Below are 23,707 nucleotides of genomic sequence, written 5' to 3'. Positions count from 1 at the left end.
CTTCATTTCTTCCTCAGGTATTGTATCCCTGATCTCTTTGGTGATTCTCTCCTACGACCGCTACAGCACTCTGACTGTCTACAACAAGCGGGGACCAGACTACCGTAAGCCCCTGCTTGCTGTTGGGGGCTCTTGGCTTTACTCCTTGTTTTGGACGGTACCTCCCCTGCTTGGCTGGAGCAGCTATGGCTTAGAAGGGGCAGGAACGAGCTGCTCCGTCTCCTGGACAGCTAAGACCGCTCAGTCACATGCCTACATCATCTGCCTGTTCATCTTCTGCCTTGCTCTGCCCGTCCTCGTGATGATCTACTGCTACAGCCGCCTGCTCTGGGCAGTGAAACAGGTAGAGTCGCGTCAGGTATGCATGTGTGCCAAATTACAAAAGAACATTTACTTTACATTGTTCTTCCAATTTCTCCAAATACTGTCTGCTCCTAACTCCTTAAAGCAGTCGTGTCTAAGAAATATATCCTCCAGCTTTTGTAGACAAAGTATTTAAAGATCACCTTTGATCTTACGGAATTTAAGCATACTTTCCCACTATTTGATCTGTTAATCTTTTTTTTTTTTTTTGTGGCCTTACAGAAGTTTTCAACTTTGTCATTTTTAGGACTGCATTAAAACTTTTAAAAATAGGGGCTTTTTTGAGCCTGTTAGAGCATTCCTTACCAATGTCAACATAATTTTTTTATTTGTTTCTTCTATTTTGACAAACAGATACTCCCTTCACTGCTCTTTTACCATACATCACAAGAACATCCAGTCCCTGATTGGTTGTTGTGATGTAAAAAGACACAAAAGTAGATATTTTTCACCTCCAGCAACAGTCCCTGTGCTTTCAACACAAGATGAATGTTGCTGTTGTATCACCATAGCATTGCTGCGGTGTTGCAACGCTATCACAATGCTTTATTTACCATAACCAGGCCTTTTGTGTCACTACAAATACGTCTGTTGCATCGCTTTGGATTGCAACACTCCTGAACGCACCTCTACATAGGAATAACACATACATCAATGACTCCAATTGCTGGAAGCACAGTAGTCTATACAATACCAAAATTATTTGTCAGACTTACATTTTTATGTTGCTTTTTTAAACCTATATCCTTCTTTGCTTTGCTTTGATCAGCACATAGCTCAATACGTCTTTTGGATTTTTAAGAGTAGCAAAACTTCACACTTTGTTAAGACTCAGAACAGAAGCACCCAGTATTCGAGGCAAGACGGACAGTGGGACTACGCAGAAGAGTTTATTTAACATAAATGGATCTACAAAAACATTGGCTATGGCGTCTTCTGCTGGAAACTCTAGAGGAGAGAAACACAGGTTAGTGACCACGTAAATCTAATGGAGGAAGATTATGAACGTGAGTCACTAACCTGGTTTACAAATTTAGTCCGTGCCAAGAGAACAAGGTAGGATCCAGCCGGTGGGCTGCCAACAAGATGTGGTGGCCGCCACCCAGATTGTCCCAGGTGTTGCAGCCCTAAATAGATCAGAACAGGAACAGACAGGCTCAAGAGGTCCAGGAGTCCAAAGACAGTTCAGGAAAATTTTCAGATGGGAACAGGCAGGCTTAGTGGTTGAGAGGCAGGGCAGGTCAGGATCAGGAAATAACAACAACACTGCAAAAAATCTAAATCTGGATAAGTCATTTTTTTCTGAAAATAGGTGCATTTGTTCTTGAATTGAGGAGGTAAAAAAGACATTTTGCCAATGGAACAAGGCAATTTACACTTAAAATAAGAAAACGCAATTGCATTGTCTTATTTCAAGTGCATATTATCTAATTATCTTATTTTAAGAATAAAATTACTCATTCCATTGGCAAACTATCTCATTTACCAACTCAAATTCAGAGTGAATGCACTTAATTTAAGAAAATGTTACTTATTTCTAGATCGTTTTTGCAGTGAAGGAACACTAAAAGCACTTTCACCACTGGCTAGAGAGAACAGGAATAATCTCTCCTTGATGACTGGATGCAAGCAGCTTAAATAGAGGCAGGATCAGGTGAATTGAATGAGAGGTAATGAGAAACCGGGTAGAATTGGACAAGTGAATAAAATGAGTAATTCAGCCAGTCATCAGTGCCAAGATCATGACACACTTCATACCAAGGTATTTATAACCCAGAGAAACAAAAAGTCATAGACAATCTGAAATTGAACTATAAGTTGAAAAATGCTTACAGGATTAAATAAAACTGGTTAGATTATTATTATTTAGTAATAATTGTTAGTGTTGCCAAAAATGTGGTAATGGTGGAGAACTAAAAGAAAGTTACTTAAACCTTTTTACATGTCTTTGATGTGTTATGGTGTTTATTTTAGAGATAACAACTTGTAGTAATGCAGACCTGACTGTTCTGTTATTTTCCTTTCTCGCATAATAAAAGATCATTTAATTAGAACCTTGGAAGAGTTACAGTAGGGTTGAAAAAAATCTGTTTTCTGTTAACCTGTCCGAAATACTGGAGGAAAGAGGAAAAACAAAACAAATATCTGAATTGCAAACACTCCAAAATCAGCTTAGAGGCAAGCTTTATGCCCTCATCCATTTTTGTAATGAAATTCCTGCTTCCTAAAGGCAAAACTTTTTGTGAAGAGACTAAGGAGAGTGCTCTGTGCCTCAGTGAACTGGAAACTCACTGCTCAAAATCCCTGTGAGGTTGTAATCCTGTTGGTTATATCCACGGCAGTGGCGGCTGGTGAAAAATATTTTTCGTGGGGCTGATATAGCCTAGTGTATGTCTCCAACTAATCCGGAATAAGAATTCAAATAAACAATTGGACAATACATACAATTTAACAGTAATGATTTAATTTACTATATAATAACAGTAACAGTGATGATTTGGGTCACTGTGACGGGGTTCTTTGGCCTCCAAGAATCCAGTCTCAATCGGGTTACCGGTGTTGGTGATTTATTGAGCTCAAAAACTCAAAACAGGGTGCAAAAGAAACTAAACATACAAGATACTCTGGGCCTCAGCCTCCCTCCAGTTACCAGCAATGTAACAAAGAAACAGAAAACAAAAATTGCAGCTTTTCTTCCCACAGCCCTCATTAAATAGTTTAAGCCCCTCACATCAGGCTCTCTTATTTCTGATTTCTTCTCATTAATCAGTTTTGTCCATATATTACCTCCACAAACAATTGATGTACAAAAACAAATAATTTTTACAACTTAATTCTTTTACACAGATTCATTGACTTATTCAATTACACCAAACTGGGTTTGAACCTAGGAAAGACGCAGCCAGACTGAAGATGACAAGTCCCCGTAGCATAAACACGTACACACAACCCCCCCCCCCCCACCCCCACCCCACACACACACACACACGGCTAACCCCACTGAAATATTAAGTGTGCACCCTCAATACACCAGCAGGTAACCAGGAACAGCTTGTGTGTTTTAAGTTCATGGAGCTACTTGGCTCAGCGCGAGTGTATTGGTCCTCACAAACACAGTATAACAGGAATGTGTGTGTGGCGCGCAAAGTTAGAGAGGTTGTTTTAAGCGACGAGGTGGATTCGTCACAGTCACAATAACCATGACATGAAATGTTCATATCCTACAACAGGGATATTCTTCTGGCAAACGGGTAGATAAATAAGGATCTCACCGAATTTGGTGGAAGCTGCATCTCGGTCGTTACATTCGCCATCTTCCCTCTAATTGTCTGCACCTGCGCTTGGGTTCAGAAGCCTGTTAAAGCGCAGTATTTTCAGCGCCCCAATACCATAAAGTTCCGAGACGCTGATTGGCCATTAAATTCACCTAGCAATAGTACATGATTGACAGATTCTCTGCAAATGTGGGTCAGTCTGATCAGCGCCCCCAGAACAGAGACGGTAGGAGTCTGTCTGTGGAAATCCACAAATTAATGACAGTAGATAGGGAAATGTAGTTTATATAATCTGTTTTGCTTATAGGTACACAGTCTAGAGAGTAAAACTGACATTTATGAGTTAATTTCTAAAAATATATTTTACGTTTCTCTCTTCTTATCAGGGAGGGCGGTGCCCCAGCGCCCCTTATGGGCCGGCCGCCACTGATCCACGAAGAATTAAAAAAAATAAACATATTGCCCCGCAAAATAGGTTTGTGCATTCAAGTAAGCAATGAGTTTTATGTTTGTGTTGGTCTAAAACTCTGGGATACTACTGTATATTAAAAGGTTCACGGGACAGCATTTATTGGCTTGCTTTATTTCCACAATCAAGAGATTTTAAACTATCATCCCTTTAAATATGAAAGTATATAGATAAAAGTGACTCCACTTTTTAAAAAATGTCCCCTTTCATATAAACACTTGTTTCTGCTCTGCACAGACTGTCTTGAGAGCAGAGTGAAAAAGGCTTCCTACCGCTGTTCAACTTATCTAACACATAAAGAAGGGCAGAGAAAAGGACTAATGGAAACTGGCGAATATTATCTTTAATATTATACATATGGTTGCAAATAATGTTAAATTAGGTGGAATTTTCTCACAATAGGTTAAGTGCATGCAGCTACAAGCAGCTGAATAGATTACAGACCTGTATCTTTTGATGCACACCAACAGTGATTGGTTGGAGTTTTATTCAGTTTTAGAGATGAAAATAATCTCTGGTAGATAACTGCAAGCTGTTTAGCTTCCATGGTTTATATCAGTGGGGTTCTGCCATATCTTATTTTTCATTTAACGAAATTTTATGAATTCCTTCAGAATCCATCTTAGGATTGATTTCATTCATATTTTACTTGCTCCTCTTGAAAGTGACGTCTGTAAATACTTTTTTAGACTGTTAGACTGCAGACAATGTACCAGTTTGAGTCCTGATGCTTTTTTTTGTACTTTTTAACGGCTAAAAGCTGCTTAAGATAAATACGTTTTTCCTGAAACAGGTGGTTTGCCAGTTTGAATCCCCATTCTGTCACTGTGTCCTTGGGAAATATGATTTATCAACCTTTCCTGCTCTAAGTGGTCAGAGCGCTCTAGCAGCTGGGGCCACAGGCTTGCAACTCTTAATGTGAATGAATGGTTGGATGACTGTTGTGTAAACTGCTTTGGAGCTGTGGGACATGACAAAGGCACTATGCAAATGAAGGCCATATAATTGTTACTCATCAAAATTCAACAAAAAATATTATTCAGTAGTGTAAATTACTATAATTGTGAATAAGGGTTCAGTTCTTTTGCAGAATACTAGATCTCTGTTTATCATTCACTAACTAACTAATTTTTTTTACTTATCCTGTTATTCTTTGTTCATCTGTTTCAGTCCTCCATATCAAACAGGAATTCACTATCATGGTTAGTCAGACAGGTCCTTTTCTGTGCCTTTTTAGGTGAGGAAGCACTTTTATTCCAAATCTTCTACCTACCACCAATTTTTATGCCCTTGAGTCTTAAAGACCCATCTCCTCTTTTGAATCCATCCATCCAGTCTGTATCCACTATGCAGGGTCACAGGAAGGCTGGTTTCAACCAGTCATTGGGCAATAAGACTGGTGGACACAAAAAAGGTCACCAGTCTATTACAGGACAACAAAGATAGACACAAAAGACAAACTATGCATGCAAGTAATCATACATAAAGGGATTATGGGAGCTAGCTGGACCACCTGAAAAAGGAGAGAACATTAAGACTCCCTGGGACATCTAGCTTGAAGGGAAGAACAACCATTATCTAGTAAAGATTGTTTGGAGTTTTACTGAGTTTTAGAGAGGATCACCAATTGCATGTCTCTTGGTTTGTATGAACTGAAACTCCATTTTAGGGAGCAGTGAGGAGTTACAAAGGGATTATTACTGCCATGTTCCTTTGACAAAGCCTAAACCGCTCAACCATGTTGAGAGTTTTTGAGATGTTTTAATCCACTGTAAAGCATCTCTGGTTCAACCAACTGACCCCAGCGTATTAATAAGAGGCTTTCACTAAGTGCCTTCTAACTCTTAAGAAACCTGTGCCGGTTACATTAGATGAAGTAGATTATCTGAACTCATTACATTTATGGCCTCTCTCTGTGAGTCGTTTGCATTTGAATCTGACTGCAATTTATCCTTCTGTTAAAGCATGTATGCGCATATGAAAGGAAGAGTAGTATAGGCAATCCATATAAATGGGATAAATTTGTGATGCACTTTGGTAAGTTGTCACGGTTTGGAACTCTTTTGAGTCTTCACATTTTCTATTATATGTTTGGTTTTATTATCTTTATGCTTATCTTTAATTTTTAGTTTTTTTTAACCTTTTAAGGTTAGATTTTATGTTTGGGTTTTTTAATTTGAGAATTTTATGTTTCAGTTTTGCCTTTAGTCTTTTATTAGTTTTGCTATTTGGCTCTTGTCATACTGTTGTTATTATATATTAGAGAGTTTGCCATTGGTGTTGGGTTTGTTTACTGGTTGTTTTTGGGTCTATTTGTCTTGCTTATTTCTTGGTGATTTTACTATAGTTATTTTTCTCTTCACTTTTGCTAGTTCTATTTTATTTGAGAAGTTTTCTCTCCCTTGTGGTTTTCACTGTTTCTCCCTCAGCTGAAGCCTTCAGCTAATTAGTAGAGTCCATTTACCTGTATTACCCAGTTGTCTGCCGGGGTACCCAGCTCTACTTAAGAGGTCACACTGCAGCTCTGTTTTTCTCTGGTCTCCATGCATGTGTTCTGTTTCTTTGTTTTCAATTCATTACAGTTCATAAACTCAACATGGTGGAACTGTGGATCTGTTTGCATTCTGGTGTAAATCATAAAGTCCTGGCATGAGGTCAATAATGTCATGCTGAATTTGTTTTTTGATCTTCATTGATAAAAAATAATCTATCAGCAGGAGTTGACAGGGCAGCGCATTAAAAAAGTAAGGGTGCTCATAAATTCATTATTTTCTTTGAAGTTTAAACAGAATCCAAAATTTAACGGTGTAGTCTTTCCCACTTGTGTTTTGAAGTTAGACTCTAACTAAGGCCACATTAAGAAACTATTAAACTATTATTTTCAAGAATGGCAAAATGCTTTTAAACCATGTTGCACTTTGATCACATTAGTCACAGTAAAATGAAAAGGGAAGCTTCTTTCATTCAGAACATAACAGAAATGATCTGGTTATAAACCAATATTGATTTCAATCTTAAGTCTTTAAAAACACATGATATCGGATAGTCATTATGTATTTTATTAAAGATAAAGCTGAATAAAAAGAGGAGCATGTGTCAAACCTAAGTACACCCTTTGATTTACTAGCTCATAGAATGGCATCATTTTTGCAGCAATAAGTGGAATCTGTGGTACATGATATTTGCTTTTGAAATATTGCTTTTGTTCATCCCACTATTAGCAGTACTGCCTACCATAGGGGCCCACTGGGGGCCTGCATCCCACACCTGGATCCAAGCCAAGGAAGCACGATTCTAGCTATGTAAACTTAGACAAAAGGTTAGAATTGGTTTGTTATTTAATCATTTTATTTGCATGTAAAAATGACAGTGCGGGGACCAGCTATCCAAAAGGTTGAGGTTTACAATATTTATTTAACATAGAACATTTAATCAGGTTGAAGTATGGTCTTTGGATTTATTTAAGACTTATATTTCTGTCACTATAAGTCACTAATATTTTTTCAACGGTGTTTGGGATTATGTTTTTATTGACTTAAGCAATTTGTGCCAAACTTTTGCTGTCTGACAGGTAGACTCACATTTAACTGTAGAATGTATGGGTAATAATTAAGGTTTTTATGCAGGCCACTAGTCTAGTTCTTGTGGATGAGAATCAAGACCAAATTTATTTTAACTTGGTTAAAGTGACACTGCCATTAATTAAGCATTTTGTCTAACCACAGTGCTACTGCTTCCTCTGCCCTTGTTGTTATCTTCTCTTCTTGTGGCTCGCCTTGTTTTAATAGCGCTTTACTGCCACTTACAAGGCTTGAGTTTTGTTTTTTTTGCAAACTAATATTGACTTTTAGAGGGAAAAATGGTGCTAGTCCTTTTCTATCAGAGCCACACATTTTTGGATACAAGTACGATCACACAAATGGGAGTGCTTGATTCCTCCATAAATCACCATCACGCAATGTTAAATAATGCTTTAAATAAAAGGCTGTATCGAGGTTATGATGTAACATCACCTAAGTTTGATGGATTGTTACGTGAGGTGCACCTTTTGTAAAACTTTCATCAAAATCTGTCCATAAATTTGAAACGTATCCTGTACAAAGACAGACAAACACGCACACAAACTATCCTTCATAAAAAAACCTCCTCGGTAGAGGTAACAAAAGCAACAAACTGAATTGAAAGGTGCTTCTTACCACTCATTCAGTGCATTCAACTTTAAAATCATAAACCGGATTTGACAATAACATCTACACTAGCTGAATCAAGGGGGAAATTAAATGATAAGGCTAATTGCTTAAAGTTAAAACAATTAGTGATGTCCTTATACAACTTTTTAATTTCTGATACAATACCCATGTTGCAGCTTTAAGAATTGTCCAATACCAATATTGACCCGATACAACATTATTTTGAATCACTCCAGCTTTTATTATGTATTGCAAACTATATAAGGCTTATAAATCATAAGGCTTGATAAAGTATTATTAGTAAAACTATGAACAAAAGTCAGCATCAATAGCTATGAAAACAACTGACGTAAAATTAACAGATAAGTTACAGACACTTTCAACACACAGCTGGGTTTCTATTAGCATGACAATATCAGAGATTTTAGATGCTGGCCGATTAAAATCTGGTGTAAATTTTCTGGCTAATATCGATGTCTGGTATACATGGATCATGACAATCCTTAATTTAACGTACTCAAATATAGAATTGTTTTTCCATAAATATTTATTTATCTGCAGAAATGCTGTAATAATATATAAAATGCAAGAAGAGTAATTACAATATTAACTATTAGAGAGGCACAGCAGCCAAACAGGTCTTTTCTATTTAGGTTTATACCTTCAGAGTTCCTTCCTGCTTCTTTTGTCAATGTTTGATTTCAATTTTTCTCTTTTTGTTCTCAATTAAATGCTGTGTGAATATTTATTGTTTTCATCTTTTTAAATGTTTACAACAGACTAAAGGTCCAACTCCTGTTGTTCTTATTAGAAATGCCCTAATAGATCTGCAGGTGGAGGCACAGTTCTGAACTAAGCTTTTTCAAACCTGGAAAAAATCTGATAGTTCATACTGCCTCAAAGGTGTTTGTTGTGTAACTGAGTTGAAAAGTTTAATATCTTTTGACTTTAAAGCCCTTAGGAAAATGATTTCTCAATAGAAACCGAGTGCAGCTATGTGATAAATTAAATTCTTCCAGATTTCTTTAATCCCTTGCTATCGATCAACATCCTCCTTACATAAAAAAATCAAGAACAATAGCTTTCACTTGTGGGTGGTAGACTGAATGTAGCTTGATATTCCTGCTGCTCACAGGAGGTTGCGGTTGTTTATCATTGTTTTGGAATCCCATTGTGCCTGAGGAGTGGGGGACGCATTGAGAACAGAATTTGTAATGAAAAAACTGATTGAAGCCAAACATTTGTCAAGAATTTCATACTTTTTATGACTGCTACACTGTTCTTTCATGCAATCTCCTCTTTAAGGAGCTTTGATTTATTTTATCTTGCATTTTTAAATTTAATCTCGATTGCTTTGTCAATTGCAACTGTTTAAATACAGTCATCCGTTTGATTTATTATGTAGAATTGATTTTTATCTACATACTGGTATTTTGGATTTGCTTGGTCTTGTCTTGGTTAGGACTACTTTCTAAAAGAGATTTCTGATCTCAGTTAGATTCCTTGTTAGATGAAGGCTTATGAACACTGCTGTGCTTTGGATGTCAGAATACTTAAAGGTTGTCTGGCTATAATGCGCCATATGAAGCCATGCTATGCTGGCAATACTCCTTGTTAATAACTACAGCTTTCTTTACTTTTTCATGCAGTTTTGACCAGCAGTGATATTTCTGTGCAATAGCAATTAACAATTCATACTTCCGATGCCACTTAAAATGGCACCATACTTGTTGCTGAAGGTACTGTCTATTAAATATGCACAAAACCTCCTCAGTAAAGCAGTCAGTTGGGGAGAGAGTGCTTCTTGAAGTCAGATGTTTTGGTTGGTAAGGAAAGTTATGAAGTTTATAAAGCTTTTGGAAAGAAAATCCTTCCTATCATTGTTAGCATTGGTAAGAATTGAAAAACGAGATGTAAGCAGTGACTGATTTTTGATTTATTTTTTACTATAGTCACAGTGCAGCTTATGAAAATAACTTCATTTTTCACAACCACATTGATGATGATTCACTGATCAGTGTAGTTCCTTCTGACAGGAACTCCCAGAGTGACACCGCAAAGCACTGCAATGCTGTATTATTCCTTATAATGATAGGCTCGTTGGTGTGCAGTGGTCTATACAGAAAAATGTATTCAGTTGTTTCCTGGAGACTGCTGATTAGTGGGCAGCGCCTTCTCCTCCATCAACAAGTCGAATGTAGGAGTTTTCCCTGCAACCGAAGGGTTGTCAGTTCAATTCCCAGCTCTGGATTTCAGTGTTGTTGTGTCCTTGTGAAAAACACTTCACCTGCATTGCCTACCGATGGTGGTCAGAGAGCCTGATTGCGCAGTCTCACTTCTCACTTCTGTCTGGCAGCTGTGGCTACAATGTAGTTTGCCATCATCAGTGTGTGAGTGTGTGTGTGTGAATGAGTTAATGTAGTGTAAAGCTCTTTGGTCAAGTCCTCAGACTTGAAAAAGTACTATATAGGTACAGGCCATTTACGATTTAAGTAACGGGTTACAGTAACCTTTCCCGTAGCTAGCACTAACTTAATAGTTTGTAAAATTCAGTAATCCGTTTGTCATTTAGGGTTTAGGGGTAAGGACAGACGTTCGGACACAGTCATGCACTGGAGTCAAATGAAGCCGGAGATTATGTTGCAAACATAATTTTTCAAAATGTTCAGATGTGTAGAACTAAAGAGGAATTATTTAATTTATTAATTAATAACAAACACCTTACCTACCATAGTTGAACCACTACTGTAGCTGTATTTACAATTCCAATAACAGGAAAGTTATCCAATGTCTTTGACAGATAGATCATAAAAAGTAACTGCATAGTTACTTTGGTTGATAACTAGTTACTTTAATTGAGCATGAACTATTACTAGCTCAGTTGCTTTTTTGGAGAAGTAACTAAATAATATAACTAGTTACGTTTTTAAGTAACTTGCCTTACACTGCTGACAGACAAAATTTAAATGGGGGGTACCACAGACCATTTCTCAGTACCTATGCTTTCTGACTGATGTTTTGGTCATTTTTGAATGTTAGTGGCGTTTTCACATTCGTGGTAGAATCAGACAGACTGCACGACCCACAAAAGTGTAGCTCATCCAGGATAGCACATCAATGCAAGCTGTGGGCAAAAAGGTAGTGTCAGCGTAGTGTCTGGAGGGTGGAGGCACTACCAGGAGACATGCCAGTACACCAGGAGATGTGGAGGAGGCTGAGATTTTATTTGGTACGGCTCTCATGACATTTCCATTTCTTTAAGTGCAGCAGGAATCAGATGTAAACATTGGGAGAAAAAAAAACATGGTGGATATGTATTAGTATGTTTCTTGAGAGAATTTATTGTGAGATGACTTCAAGTTTAATTGATGTAAAAAGAAAAACAAACACAATTTTGCTTTAAAGAAATGAGGCACATGTGACAAAAAATGTTGACACTGCTACTTCTGACATATGTGCAGTCCTAATTCAGTATGAAAAGGGCCATAACTACACTGCAAAAACAATCCAGAAATAAGTAAAAAATGGCTTAAATTAAGTATATTTAGCCTTAATTTGAGCAGGTAAATAAGATGATTTGCCAATGGAATGAGTATTTTCACTCTTAAAATAAGATAGTTAGATAATATTTACTTGAAATAAGACGATAAAATATTTTTTTCTTATTTTAAAAGGAAATTGTCTTGTTCCATTGGCAAAGTGTCTTACTTATCTCCTCAAATCAAGGAAAAACACACTTATTTTAAGAAAAAATAACTTATTGAGATTTATATTTTTTGCAGTGTACAATGATTTACTTACTGTACAAACAAAATGCCAGTTTTTTAAAAACAGAACAAAAACAATCTATTTTAAATCCATTTTCTATGAGTGGCAGTTGTAAACTGTAGGTCCTAAACCCAAACAGCAGCAAGGCACACAGATCAGGGAACCTAGGGTGAGCTCAACAGGGCAAATCAACATGACAGAAATATCAATAAAGCTGAGGCACAATGTTAAAGTAAACATAAATTGTTCTAATTAGCAGAATGAATGCCAGCTGTTAGGGAGACATGCAGAAGTACCTGATGGAAAAACGACCACAATGAACATACAATGAGTAATCAGTAAAACTAAAGAGAGAATGAATGGGTCTATTCATCATTCCCTCAGAGCTTGTGTAAATTGAAACACTGAAAAAAAATACGTAATGCATTCATATGAAATATTGCGACATCTTAATGAAGCATATGGGTTTTATTGTACAATACAAAGAAGTTCAACAAATAAAAGAATGCAGTAAAGACATTTTATATGTTTATTATTGTAAATTTGATAAAAATAGTTGCCGGTTAAGAATAAATCAGGACTACAGATGGTTGAATTCATTCCTAGATAAAAACATATTAGTTGGGGGAAGTTGATCTCATGTATGGAGTTTTCTATATTAAGTTTCAGTATTTGTTGGAATTGAATTGAAATATTTGATTTTTTGTATTTATTGGTAAATATATTTCTTAATTAGCTGTTCACTTAAAACTAATTTTGCAGCTGCACATCCTTTAATAATTCTCTTTGCTTCCATATAGCAAAAAAGTCCTGCAGGGGGCTACACAAATAATGTAATTTAGATAAGTAGATTTTAAAATAGAAAAACATTAAAGCATTATTTTTTTTACAGTGCAGGTCAACAGTTCTAAATCATTAAGCTGTAAACATAAGTACACAAGTAAACAGATTAATCACATTAAATATTATAGTTTAACAAAGTCAACAGTCATAAAGACTCTAAACTTGAGAGGAGAGTTCCTTTAAAAAATATAAAACTTAACTGTAGTACAGACATGACTGCATAGTAAGTGGGCATTTTGTAGAAAGATCCTTATAATATCTAATCAAGTATCTATCAATGAAAAGAAGGAGGCTTTTTCAATTCAAAATGTCTGAATTAGCATTAAGTTCCAAGCTTTATAGAGTAGCCCAAACAAAGCCTTGTTTTGGCTTAGAAAACTTGCAAATTGAACCGGAAGAACTGGTTCACCCCTTTGTATAGGGGTCACTGAGGTCTTTGTTAGCCTGCAATATCCGATACCGGCCTTGCCTCTGAGTTCATTAGGGGCATTGTTGGCCTGGCTGTCCAAGGCGAGATGTTTTGGTCCCCTATAGCGATGGGGGCGGAGATTTTAGCGGGGAGGAATCAACTCTATTGTTGTGTTTTAAGTTTTGAGAGCTGGAACCTGTCCACCCCATCTGTTTAAGGTTGTTTTTTCTCTCTTAACATAAATGGCTTTGTTCACACCCCTATCAAACCACCTGTTTTCTTTGTTCTTAAAAGAATGTCCTCTGTCCATAAGGTGTAGATGTACTGCAGAGTCTTCTCCGGAGGAGGCAGGTCTCCTGTGTTGAGCCATGCGTCTGTGGAGAGGTTGTTTGGTTTCTCTAATATAATGTATAATATAATCAGAGCATTCCTCACTGCATTGAACTCCAAACAGCACTCAGCTCATCTTATGTCTGGGGGTTTTGTCTGACTATGACCTGGACGACTGAGAATCTTTACCAGCTTTATGTTACAACATGCTGTAATTCTTTCACTGTGATAGATATTTTCCAACAGAGGATCATTTTCCAGTACATCCCTAAGATTCCCAGTGGGATGCCGGTCTTTTTTTACAATTAACTAAATGTGTGAATTCATGCTGCCTTGATTAGTCCTTCTAACCTTGAGCCAGATGAAATCTGACACTGAAAATCTGTCTTTGCTGATGGAAAGACGTGGTCTGTTGTGGGATAAACCTTGATCATTATATTCAGGGAGTCATCTGACTTTCCCTTTTGCACTCACATAGCATAGCTGATCTTTGACCATGGACCTGCAAGAATCAACATAACACTTAATTGGATCTTACTTTCATCCAACAGCTTTATTTTAAACAGCAGGAATCTGCAATCATCCACCTACCTGACCTTTATCTCTGTCTACAGGGTCCAATCTTCATTCGGCTATTCTTTCGTTCTCACTTTTTTAAACTGATGATTTTAAAAATGCACAGGTTCTTATCAATACATTTTGATATCATTGAAAAGGTGAATTATTTCAGTGATACATACAATTCAATAAAGGAAAATTGTATATATATATATATATATATATATATTAGGGGTGGAACGATTCACAAAATCCACGGTTCGGTTCGATTCACGGTTTCGTGGTCACGGTTTTCGGTTCGGTTCGATTCGGTATATATTGATTTTTACACCGAAATCCCATAAAAATTTATGAAATTAATGAAAAAATCCCCCAAAAAATAATGGATTGTAATTATTTTAAATGATCCGCGGAAACCCTGGATCATTTCCGTATGTTTTGCTGCTTTGAATTTAATCATCTCGCGCATGCTCTTTACCATCTCCAAGGGACTCAGAGGGGAGCGAACGGGAGCCACAGTGGGGGCTGTAGGCTTTGCTTTGAGCCGGCGGTCTGGAGCGCAGCGGGGCGGAGGGGGGGTTGCTGACGGAGTATGAGGGATTTCGGGGTTAGCATGACATGTTGCTGTTAGCATAAACAAAACGTGTTGCACAATGCTTGCACACTGTTGCACTTTTATCCACAACTTTCTTTCCGCTGTCATCGTAGATCACTCTAAATGCAAAGCGCTCCCATACAGCAGACCTATAAAGTGCTGCTGGCGCGTCTTCCAACTCCTGTTCTTTCCCACCCGCCAGTCCGACACAATTCTCCACAACAACTGATTTTTTTCCCTGCTACACCCGGCTACGCTCCTTCGCTTCTTCTTCTTCTTGTTTACTACTGGCGGTTGGCTTTGGTCGCAGTACCGCCACCTTCTGCTCTGGAGTGTAATCGCTTCCTCTATGAGAAAAAGGAGCAGCGCATGAACCGAATGAAACACACGCGAACCGAACCGAGATAGTCGAACCGAACGATTCTGACGGTTTTCATAAATCGTCCCATCCCTAATATATATATATATATATATATATATATATATATATATATATATATATATATATATATATATATATATATAAAATAAATGAACAAAAAGCTGTATCTTTTTAACTCATTTTCATTTACAGCTACTATCAACTCAAAATTCAGCTTCTCATGAAATAAAGTTTCTTTATAAAGCTTATTAACAAACAGAGGCTTTGATAGAACCAAAACTTTCTGGCATCTGTCCTATCGTTGGTAACTAATTATTCCCAGTGGACCAGTAGCAGCTGATAACGTGCCTCCGCATATCATCACTGACTGACCTAAGGAAGCTTAGATTAGGTATTTTTTTCAGTATTTCACAAGAATTTGTGACATTCACGAAAACAAAGGTACTTAAGGTATTGTGGAGGATTTTTAATGTTTAGTCAATTTTTAATGCATGCTCTGTTTAAGTTACTCTTCGCATAGTCCGGAGGACTAACCCCTAAATCCCTCAATCAATATATAGAGCAGAGACTATATAGTGGACTTAATAGTGAACTCAGTTAACTTATCGTTCGGACAGATGATCACTGCTTTTTTCTCCCCGTTGGTCACATAACTCCTCCTCCACCGCGCGGTGCCTGCGCCATCTTTGTCATTATTTGCCACCGTCGGGTCGCAACAGCCTATGGCGACAGCGGGCCACTGTGACCACAAATCCCATAATGCTTTTTGAGGAGAGCTCTTTGCACAAATCATTCCAGGATATATTTGCCTCTGCTGTTGCCTTTCTTTTCTTATCATACACTTTTTAGACATGTTTTCTCTTACGACTCTCGGACATTTTCTAAAAACCGCGGGGAGAGAGGTGAGCTTCAATGACTGTCTGAAACCGAAACCATAGATATACGCCTGAAAGTGTGCATAGCCTTATGTAAACCTAGCACCAAAATGATTCACCAAGTATTTTAACGATCCAACCGAAAATAAAGGATCAGCCTCTATACCTTTAAATCTAAAAAGAGCCATTTTATCAGTGAGTCAGACAATTGTTTGTGAACTTGTGTTTGAAACTGGGCTTTCATTTGAAGTCATTTGCAATCTTTTAATAAAAAATTAATAAAAACCTTTTTTAATCTAATGCCTGATTACAACTATTTAATGACCTTGTTCTTAAGAGCATCTGTCGTATGGGCTAAATTGTGAATCACAGTTTTTATAAGATTCAGTCTTTTTTCATTTCGTTTTAATGAAAGACACATTCAGTATATTTCAGCTGTGTCATTATGAAACAAATAACCTCAAAGCACCCTAAGAATCTTAGATTAGGTATTGTTATGCTCACTGTGAATTTTATTACCTCAGAATGTACCCAGGTGATAGGGGGTAATTTTGGAAACAGTAATGCCTACTACTATCTGAATGCATGAAATAAATAATAATTTAACACCCAAGTATTATTGCCAGTAAAGAAAAATTATAGGAAGTATGTGGCATTTCAAACTCACCTCTTATAAAAGCCTTGTGTCGTTTAATGGAGCTCACCTTCCTTTTGGCTTGGGATGAAATTAATCCCCACTGGTTTTTAAAATGGAGGACTAATTGCCCTTAATTATTTCAGGCAAATTCATTAGCAAGCACTGGGTTATTTAAAGTGTCTGAGGAGCTGAGATGAGGAAAACCTGCTCACTAAACTTTAGTGAATAACATAGGGGTTCCAAGATTTAAGTAGAACCAATATGCATTGGACATCTTCAATAATGCAGGGGTCTCAACTTATTTCTGTATCACAAAAATTTAGCATTATAAACTCTCTAAAATATAAAATGCTGTGGAGGGACAAACTCGGCTCACAGAACTTTAGTTTCCATCTTTTGGCTGAACCTGAAGTGTAATCAAATCATTCAACATGCATTCTGATGGTATTTATTAATCAGCGATCTGCTTAGAAGTGCAGTTTTGCTGTATTTAACTGAATAATAAAACCTTTTAATCGGAGCATTATAATGTGAAACATAGAGTATCCGAGGACCTAGTTTGCTATAAAGTTACTAGACTTTGATAATACAGCATGAATTTTAAAGCTGAAGCCAAAATTCTACTAACAGCTGGCAGAGTTATATTTAAAATGATTTTTATTCATGATTTTCATTTTTTTATGATAGAAAATTAGAGAGGTCCTCCAAACAATAGTTCAGAAGTAATAATTCAAACTACTGTATGTAGCTATCTCTCTTTTTTGTTCATAGCTTGGTAAAAAAAAAAAAAGAAGCAGTTATAAAAAGCAGACTCAACATTATGTGAATTTTGGTGAAATCAAACCCTTATAGTCGCTGACCAAGACTTTACAAAGCTTTAAGGATTCGGAGGCGTCAATGCCATTTCCATAATCTTTAGGTCTCTCCTTAGATTTATTTTATTTTTTTGAATCAGATTTTACTCTACAGCTATGCTAATGATACGCAGCCTCTGTTTTGATATTTAGTCAAAGAAGTGTTGCTCTTGTAACTGTATTTGAGTTGTCACCTGTCATGTTAGTTGCAACTTGACATCTGTCACAATGTTGTTGCTATAAGTCGTGAGGGGATCTTTCCTGTCTTTTTGTGCACTTTAGATTTAGCCTGAATAATTAACAAAGCACCTAAGGACAGAGTTTTGAAATAAAAGATTTATTTCATTTTGTCTACTAATGGTGAAAAACTTCTTAAATTGAAATAGATTTTATATTAGAAATATTAAAAGGTTTGCAAATAGGAGACTTTCACCAATCCACTGGTGTCCTCTTGCATCCAATCCCTTTAGTTTTAAACTAATTTTAACCATTCATTACTAACTAATTTTCCTTACAGATAACATGATGCTCCCCTGTTTGAAACATTACAAAATTAAATCTATGTAATTATTTTGTATCTGAGAGGCACTGGAAGACCTCTTATACATTTGGCAACATCATACGTAATTGACCTTAGCTTTAATTGCTGAATACCTTTTCAACATTTTAAGATGTTTGCTCGAGGCTAAAGAGGTGTAATTCACCTCATCTCTAGTTCTCACCTTGTGCATCTTTTGCTTTTAATGGCTAAAATATCAAGGTTATTTTAGCAGATAATAATTCTCAAGGTTCTGTTTATATATGTATGCCAAGGATAAGATTCTGCAATAATGATTCTCCACTAAAGCTGTCTTCTTTGCCAAGCAATAAGAAAAAGTAATAATTTTCCATTTGCTCTGAAAGGTTCCTACTTCCTGGTTAATTAGGGTTGAAACCCATAGCTAGCTAAAGTTTATCTCCATGATTTCAGAAAACCTTGCAGCTCCTTGCAGGTGAGTCATAGCACGGATGTTGCTAACTGGTTTGTAGTCACACAAAAAAAAAGTTCACACAATAGTTTTTTGAAGTAACTTCAGGTTCGACTCTGGGCTTCAACATCTAAGACAACCAACAATTTATTGATACCCCTTAATAATAACATTAAAAGGTTTATAGAATAAATCATTTATCACAATGTCAAACTGTAACACTAACAGGGATGAGAAAAACAAGGCATACTTATTTAGTGGGAAAACTAATTCCACATTGAAATAAAACTGTGTAGTAAAACTTCACTAATTATGGCAATAATGCATTTCTACACAAATTGGAGTGAAACAGTAAAGTTATTGTTATATAGTCTACAATTTAAAGATCAATTCATGCTGTTTAAGTAAAGAGAGGGCTAGAAGGACAAAGTAATTTACCTAAATGTGCCCATATATGTTGTCACAGCAATATTTTTATAGGTTAAAAAAATGGAATGGTCTTTAAGTATGTTTCCCTCATAAGGAGGATATAGGCTCTAAAACTCTATGCTAGAAGACTAACAAAAGTAACTGAGGCAGGTTCTTAATTAGATATATGCATTTGATTTAGGTAAAAACCAAAAATGCCATACTATTCCTTAAGTGCTGCAACAGTCTTTGCAATGTTTATCAGTTTTTTCTCTAGAATTGCCCTTTATGTAGCATCACCGTCCCTACAAAAGGAAAGCTTTCCTTACAAGCATGGCTTTCCTCCTGACAGTATTTGAAGGGCCAACAGATCCATCATGCTTCCATTTTCAGATGATACACTAAGCAGTGCGCTGTGCGAATTTATTGCTTTCATATGGTCCTATGACCTCCTCCTGTATACAATGTCGTAAGTAGTGTGTTCCTGTATTTCAGTTTCAAATAGAATCCATTATAAAAGTATTCACAGTGCCAAACTTTTCCCCTATTAACTATATTGCTGCTGTAGTAAGATATGCCACCTATACAAAATTAAGCTGAGGTGCATACTGTTTCCTTTTATAGTCTTTTAGGTGTTTCTACAGATTAAATAATCTGACTGTATCAATTTGGACACGAGGTTTGACATTATTAGGAAAGAGAATCTGTTATAAACTGAGTGATGAAGGGAGAGGGCCTTAGTCAGAACTCCATGGTCACTTTGTCAGAGCCTCCAGATGACAACAGTAATATACCGATCTATCCTGTATGGTAGAAGGGTCCGAAGAAAGCCTTTCCTTAATAAAAGGCCCGAGGCAGCCTGTCCTGAGTTTACCAAAAGGCACCTGAAGGACTCTAAGATCATGAGAAACAAAGTTTCAAAAAATCATTAAGCAAAGGCTGTGAATATCCATGTAATCTGTTTTTATAGTTTCAGGCTGGAACATAACTAAATATGAAAAAAGAGCAGCGCTGTGAATACTTTCCAGATGGGTATTATGCCGCTTGCTTTATAGAGATTCTGATATAAGACAATAAAACTGCTACTACAATCTATAACTAAGTTTACACACAAGTGGACTCTATTGATTAATTGGATGACTTGATAACAGGTGGTATCACTGGATTTATCTCCATCCATCCATCCATCCATCCATCCATCCATCCATCCATCCATCTTCCTCCGCTTATCCGGGGTCGGGTCGCGGGGGCAGCAGCTTAAGAAGGGAGGCCCAGACTTCCCTCTCCCCAGCCACTTCTTCCAGCTCTTCAGGAGGAACCCCAAGGCGTTACCCGGCCAGCCGAGAAACATAGTCTCTCCAGCGTGTCCAGGGTCTTTCCCGGGGCCTCCCCCTGGTGGGACGTGACCGGAACACCTCACCAGGGAGGCGTCCAGGAGGCATCCTAACCAGATGCCCAAGCCACCTCAACTGGATTTTATCTAACAGAATTTATTTAAAAAGGGCTAAAAAGATAAATACACCCCTCCATTTTTTAAATGAAAATATCAATAGAACAGGCATTTTCTTTTTATTTCACAATATCTCATTGTGTTTTGGTCTACATATAAAATTCCTCTCAAATAGAATGGAGCTTGTGAAGGTTAAATTACAAAATGTAAAAAAAAAATTTCAACTGGAATAAACAAATTTGAGAGCACTTCATCTACTTGCTGGGGTGCTTGTCTGCAGCATTGATGATTCAAATTTGTATATTTGCTTAACTCAATTAATAAAAAACTTTTTCTTCCTTCTTGCTATGCCTGACACTGTCTTTTTAAAAAAAATAATAGTAAATGTGACCCATTTTTCTGTGGTCGTTTGAACAGGTGGGGAAGGTCCGGAAGACTGCAGCAAGAAAGAGAGAGTACCACATACTGTTTATGGTTCTGACCACAGCAGCCTGCTACCTGCTGTGCTGGATGCCGTACGGTGTCGTGGCCATGATGGCGACATTTGGCCCCCCTAACATCATAAGTCCTGTCGCCAGCGTGGTCCCTTCACTTCTGGCCAAGAGCAGCACTGTCATCAACCCCCTAATCTACATCCTGATGAATAAACAAGTAAGAAATACACATTTGTTTTTTAGAATTTAAAAATTGTTTAAATGAAATTCAATTCTTTGTATGTTTGTTTTAACAATTTTATTCACATGGTAAAAAAGGACATAACAGCTCAAATCATACAAATCCTCCATTTAAATATCATTCAAGTGTAAGAAGAAGAAAACTCACTAAAAAAAAAAAAAAAAATCAAGCTCATCCTAAGGCTGCTGGAAGTGAAAAAGGACCTCCTACCACACCGTGCTGCAAGTAGCTGCAGACGGGAAATCTAAAATAAATTCTAATCATGAGCAATTAAGTGTGGTCCTGAATCGGTCCTTAGCTAATCAAAATAAAATGTGAAAAGTAGACCTTGAGAGAAAAAAGCAGAGGAATATCTTTATAAAAGGGTCCAAATGATATTCTCTCTCAACTGACCATGAGTTGATGCCAATTTTTCCATTCAGTTTCCAGTATTTAACACTGCCGGGGAAAAAAGTTCCCTTAAGTGGCGAAGAAAAAATAAAATAAAGAGAAACATTGGTTCCCAAAAAGTCCTGCCTTTACTCATTCCACTTTTTATCCATCTGGCACACAATTTAATGTGAATTTGGCACAATATTAGAATACATGACTAAGATTGCTAGAAGACAAAAGGGAACAGCTGAATGCTACACCAAAAACTCAAATGGTCCAACAAGCATGCGTTTAAAGAAAATCATAAAATAAAGCTAAGAAAAAAACCTTAAATCACAGTAAACTACAAGTATGTCAATGATCTGAAGGACAAACACAGCAACCACAGTTTAAGACTCAGCCCTAATCCTGACTTCTGCATGCTCTGTGTGACCAAAAGTACAAATGTACAATACATGTAGGACTTTTAGCACGTTCATTGTGCTACAGTTACAATCGCAGCCATTTTAACACCCCTGCGGCAAAGCTGAAAACCTGCAGCCTGCAAAAACCTTTTCATATATCATTTTCTTTAATCTCGTTACTGGGGTTCTTTAACCTGACTGGGGCTGGGTATATTTTATAAAAGGCAAAAAAAAAAAAAAAAAAAAAAAAAAAAAAAAGGGTGGCAACAAACCTTATTTTTTTCCATTTCTCATCTATACCTAGGGAGCTAGAAAATCAAATAGCATTTTTTACTAGGCATACAATATACTCTTATGGTGCAATAGCTCAATTTAAAATAGCAGTTTTTGTGGTAAGTTTCTGAGAAAAAGAAAAATAAAACAGCTAAATTCATTGATTTTAATAAAAAATCTAACCCTACATGTTCTATTGCTGCTCAAGTCACATATTTAATATTTACCCTTTCAGATTTCCAGCCATTCAGTTTAGACTGACTTGATCTTTTACAGATTGAATAAAGAATGAACAGCATAAAATTTATTTGTGATTATTAAATAATCAGAATGACTAATGTTTTAACTAATAACTCTCATTAGAGTCTAACACATTGCCCAAGCTAATGTTATCTTTTAAGCCATCTGCTGAGGAATAAAACACCCTGCTTAGCAGACGGTGACATGGATACCTACAGATTTAAAACAGCTCAATTTAATTAGAGCTTAATTTACAATAACAAACAGTCTAAAACATCTGATGTGTTTTATGAATGATTGATGGAAAATTCTAGTAGCAGTTTTTCATCTAGTAGAAAAGCAGTGTGTGAGATTAGCTGGAATAAACTCAACATTCATAAAACCAAACTCAAGTTAAATTTAAATAAGAATTTAGTTAAGAAGAATAGTTTGCTGTCTTCTAGGTTTTGTTTTCTGTTATTAACTGCATTTTACTAAATAAGAACATTAATATATTGCCGTCGGTGAAATTAATATGAGTTACCTGGTAATAACTATTTGAAATCTAAGAAGTCTGACTTTACCTTGTCGGGCCTAAAATTTGAAGCACAGCACTTACCTGATCATAACTTACATTTTACTTTCTCCATTGTTACATAGTAACATACAATTGTAATCATCATTACTTTTAAATTATATACTTAATTTTTGGGTTTATTAGCAAGGAAAGTTTTTATTGCTACCTAGTAATATAGTGTAACTTGCTATGGTATTACCATGTTATTAAATGGATTATAATGTACTTAAAAAAAAAAAGTGTTACCAAAAAAGTAATACTAAATGATAATATAGTAAAATAAAATACTTATCGTGAATTTTTGTTAAATGAAGAATTTTAAAAAACAAATTGTCCCAGACAAGTTAAAGTGCCTTGCTCATGAACAGTTAACCGGCGTTTCTGTCAACAGGTGCAGAAGTCTGACTAAACATTTCCTGAACCTTACAGAAAACACTTGATTTCAATGATTGCTTCAAAGCGTTGCTCAACAACATTTTAGTTCTTTTATTTATTATGTATACACATATGTTTATATTTGGGCTGAAACTACTAACCTTGATTAATAGATTATTGAAATGATCGTCCACTAATTTAGTAATTCAGAGCGACCCACTTACACAATTGTAAAAAAATCTTTGAACATTTTGCATTTAAGATAAATAAAAAAAACTGTTTTTAACATGTAAATACGCTCTACCATGAAATCCTCAAGTGGAAAAATGGTTTAACTTCGTATAAAATCTTCATTAAGGTATGTTTGGCTATGCGATTATTAATCGATTAATCGAAAAAATAATCAACTAATTAATTATTAAAGCAAAATAATTGTTA

General features: G+C 36.4%; 1 protein-coding gene across 2 annotated transcripts in view; it reads left to right on the top strand.

The window, feature by feature from the left end:
• The window catches only part of tmtops2b (teleost multiple tissue opsin 2b), a 51,088-nt gene that overhangs the window by 21,210 nt on the left and 6,171 nt on the right, over positions 1-23,707 (top strand). The window contains exons 2-3 of one of the 2 annotated variants that reach the window (XM_038289627.1): positions 18-358; positions 20,792-21,025. In XM_038289627.1, coding sequence (XP_038145555.1) covers positions 18-358; positions 20,792-21,025 — 575 coding nt within the window. The remainder of the gene's footprint in view (positions 1-17; positions 359-20,791; positions 21,026-23,707) is intronic. The other variant, XM_038289628.1, reaches the window with a different exon arrangement.

This window comes from Cyprinodon tularosa, unplaced genomic scaffold (assembly GCF_016077235.1).
Source record: "Cyprinodon tularosa strain WSP-4 unplaced genomic scaffold, ASM1607723v1 ctg270, whole genome shotgun sequence".
Classification (NCBI taxonomy): Eukaryota; Metazoa; Chordata; class Actinopteri; order Cyprinodontiformes; family Cyprinodontidae; genus Cyprinodon; species Cyprinodon tularosa.
This window is presented reverse-complemented; position numbering and strand designations above follow the sequence as displayed.